General features: G+C 67.6%; 1 protein-coding gene across 1 annotated transcript in view; it reads left to right on the top strand.

The window, feature by feature from the left end:
* The window catches only part of WSB2 (WD repeat and SOCS box containing 2), a gene marked incomplete at its 5' end in the record, with an annotated part of 25,410 nt that overhangs the window by 20,715 nt on the left and 4,408 nt on the right, over positions 1 to 287 (top strand). Inside the window, one exon of the mRNA XM_017746483.1 lies at positions 34 to 207. Within this exon, the coding sequence (XP_017601972.1) occupies positions 34 to 207 (174 nt within the window). The remainder of the gene's footprint in view (positions 1 to 33; positions 208 to 287) is intronic.

Genomic DNA, 287 nt, shown 5'->3' with positions numbered 1-287 from the left:
GTGCGGTGGGGGCAAGGGGGCCTGTCCCCCGGCAGAGGAGCCGGTGCTGCTGGCGGAGCTGAAGCCGGGCCGGCCCCAACGCTACGATTGGAAATCCAGCTGCGAGACCTGGAGCGTCGCCTTCTCCCCTGACGGGGCCTGGTTCGCCTGGTCCCAGGGACACTGCGTGGTCAAGCTGATCCCGTGGCCCCTGGGGGAGGCCGAACTGTGAGTGCGGAGTCATGGAATGGGTTGGGTTGAGAAGGGACCCTAAAGCTCAGCCAGTTCCACCCCCTGCCATCGGCAGG

Source organism: Corvus brachyrhynchos, unplaced genomic scaffold (assembly GCF_000691975.1).
Source record: "Corvus brachyrhynchos isolate BGI_N302 unplaced genomic scaffold, ASM69197v1 scaffold19, whole genome shotgun sequence".
Lineage (NCBI taxonomy): Eukaryota > Metazoa > Chordata > Aves > Passeriformes > Corvidae > Corvus > Corvus brachyrhynchos.
This window is presented reverse-complemented; position numbering and strand designations above follow the sequence as displayed.